Source organism: Lepeophtheirus salmonis, chromosome 6, assembly GCF_016086655.4.
Source record: "Lepeophtheirus salmonis chromosome 6, UVic_Lsal_1.4, whole genome shotgun sequence".
NCBI classification, from domain to species: domain Eukaryota; kingdom Metazoa; phylum Arthropoda; class Copepoda; order Siphonostomatoida; family Caligidae; genus Lepeophtheirus; species Lepeophtheirus salmonis.
Genome location: NC_052136.2, coordinates 15051831 through 15053687, shown reverse-complemented (window position 1 = coordinate 15053687; position 1857 = coordinate 15051831). Strand labels below are relative to the sequence as shown.

General features: G+C 36.2%; 1 protein-coding gene across 1 annotated transcript; it reads right to left on the bottom strand.

Moving 5' to 3' along the window:
• Positions 1–426: 426 nt before the first annotated feature.
• On the bottom strand, positions 427–1444 carry LOC121120545 (trypsin-1). Its single transcript, XM_040715427.2, has 3 exons — positions 976–1444; positions 779–921; positions 427–713 (listed from the first exon to the last, which is right to left on the bottom strand). Exons 1-3 carry the CDS (start codon positions 1362–1364, stop codon positions 496–498), a joined length of 750 nt encoding a protein of 249 aa, XP_040571361.1. The 5' UTR covers positions 1365–1444; the 3' UTR covers positions 427–495.
• Between the last annotated feature and the right edge of the window lie 413 nt (positions 1445–1857).

Below are 1857 nucleotides of genomic sequence, written 5' to 3'. Positions count from 1 at the left end.
ATAGGTTATCCCAAAACTATAGAAAGGTTACAGATCCTTCTACCTTAAGACAATATTGTTTTGAGGAGGGATTGGTTCTTGTTGGACTGGTTGCAGATGCACCCTTTTTGTGAAGAAACACAATAATATAAGGGAAGTTCCCGATTATTAGTCGAATGGAGTCGTTGCGCGATGGGGGAACCAAATGAGTAAGATAATAAGTTTATTTGAGGTAACAAAGCCAATGACATAACACTAACAGAGTGCTTTGTTTTTGTCAATACTTGCCAACTGCCATTGCCAAGTATGGATCATTTATTCTGTTCTTCACAGAGTTGATTGGCAGTCTTTTCATCTATTAAGATGAGAATTGGTCTGACGGAGCTTTTTAAAGTTATATGGCAATTTTTGGCACAATGGTAATATATTAAAAAAACACGAAAATAATAATGAGAAAAATAGATGAGTATATTTGCAAAAAGTTTAAAATAATTGACAAATAAAATCAAAATTTATCTATTTTTGTTCAGCGATCCAGTCAATGAACTTGGAGACCTTGCCGTAGACACCTGGGTATCCAGGAAAAGCACAACCATTTCCCCAAGAAACTATACCAACGAGGGTTCCGTCTTGAGTCAATGGGCCACCGGAGTCACCTTGGCATGAGTCTTTTCCGGGTGACCCAGCACAGATCATGCTTTCATCAGTATGTCCATCGTAGGCATCACTACAATCTATTATAATATACTTTACACATGTAAATTCATTTTGAAGGTAAAAATAGGACTTATAGTCTCACACTCATCAGAAACAAGTTGTAGGGTAACTGATCTAAGAACATCAGAAGATGAGCCACCGAATTCGACAGTTCCCCAACCGGACACAACAACATCACCGGTGAATTCTTGGTCCTTTTCTGGGAGAGCAACAGGCTTGACTTTCCTAAAAAAATAGTTATAAGCTATTGACAAAGAAATGGTATGAGACAGATCCTACTCGTTGAGGGCCAAGGAAGACTTCAATTTCAAAAGACAAATGTCATAGTTAGGACCATATGTTCCAAACTTATCGTGGCGGGTCATTTCAGATACAGCAATCTTTTGCTCATCTCCACTCATAGAGAGGAAATCGTGTTCACCAGCAACGACTAGAATGTCTTCGGGTTTCAAGTTAGTACAGCAATGACCAGCAGTGATAATTGTATCCTTGTCCATGACAGAACCACCACAAAAGTGGTAGCCTCCACTGATTTCAATTGAAATTTGGAATGGAATAGAGTTGGGCTCAACTTCATCTCCTCCGACAATTCTTCCACTATGTTTCATTATAGAACCAGCATTGGCGGCAACAGCCAAGAACAACAGTGCACAAAGAAATTTCATCATTTCTATGAAATATTAAAGTTGAAATAATACTTTGAACTAATAATCTTTAGTAACTTGCTTATTGTATGACTTCTAAATCAAATTCATTTGTTTTATATAGACATTCCTGTAAAATTATCTTATGTTCTTTTATCTTTGGTTTTACGTTTTATAATCTCTTAAAAAATATTCTTCCACGTGGAAAACATTTATCAGATAAATATTATATTGACATGATCAATTTTTTTAGCTTGGCAATTTTAATATAATGAGTAATCCTATAAGAATAATGCCCGATAGGTATAGCTTGGCTTTGTGTTTTCAAGACCCTTTATATTTAGAAATACTAATAGTCTAAGTATTGCCAGGCGGGGAAACACAGCGAATGCATGGATGGCCGAGTTATTCATCTTCCTAAAGTGTTCACACGGTTTGTAAAAAAAATACACCCTGCTGAAGTCTGTAACTGATTTATAACTTGATATTGATTTTTGTTGAAGACTGTCTCTGTTGT

Excerpts from the sequence above, each read along its gene's own strand:
- LOC121120545 (XM_040715427.2), bottom strand. The coding sequence starts at position 1,364 with ATGATGAAATTTCTTTGTGCACTGTTGTTCTTGGCTGTTGCCGCCAAT. Across the intron at positions 922-975 it reads TCTTCCTTGGCCCTCAACGA|GAAAGTCAAGCCTGTTGCTC; the intron begins GTAGGATCTGTC and ends CTATTTTTTTAG. Across the intron at positions 714-778 it reads ACAACTTGTTTCTGATGAGT|ATTGTAGTGATGCCTACGAT; the intron begins GTGAGACTATAA and ends ATATTATAATAG.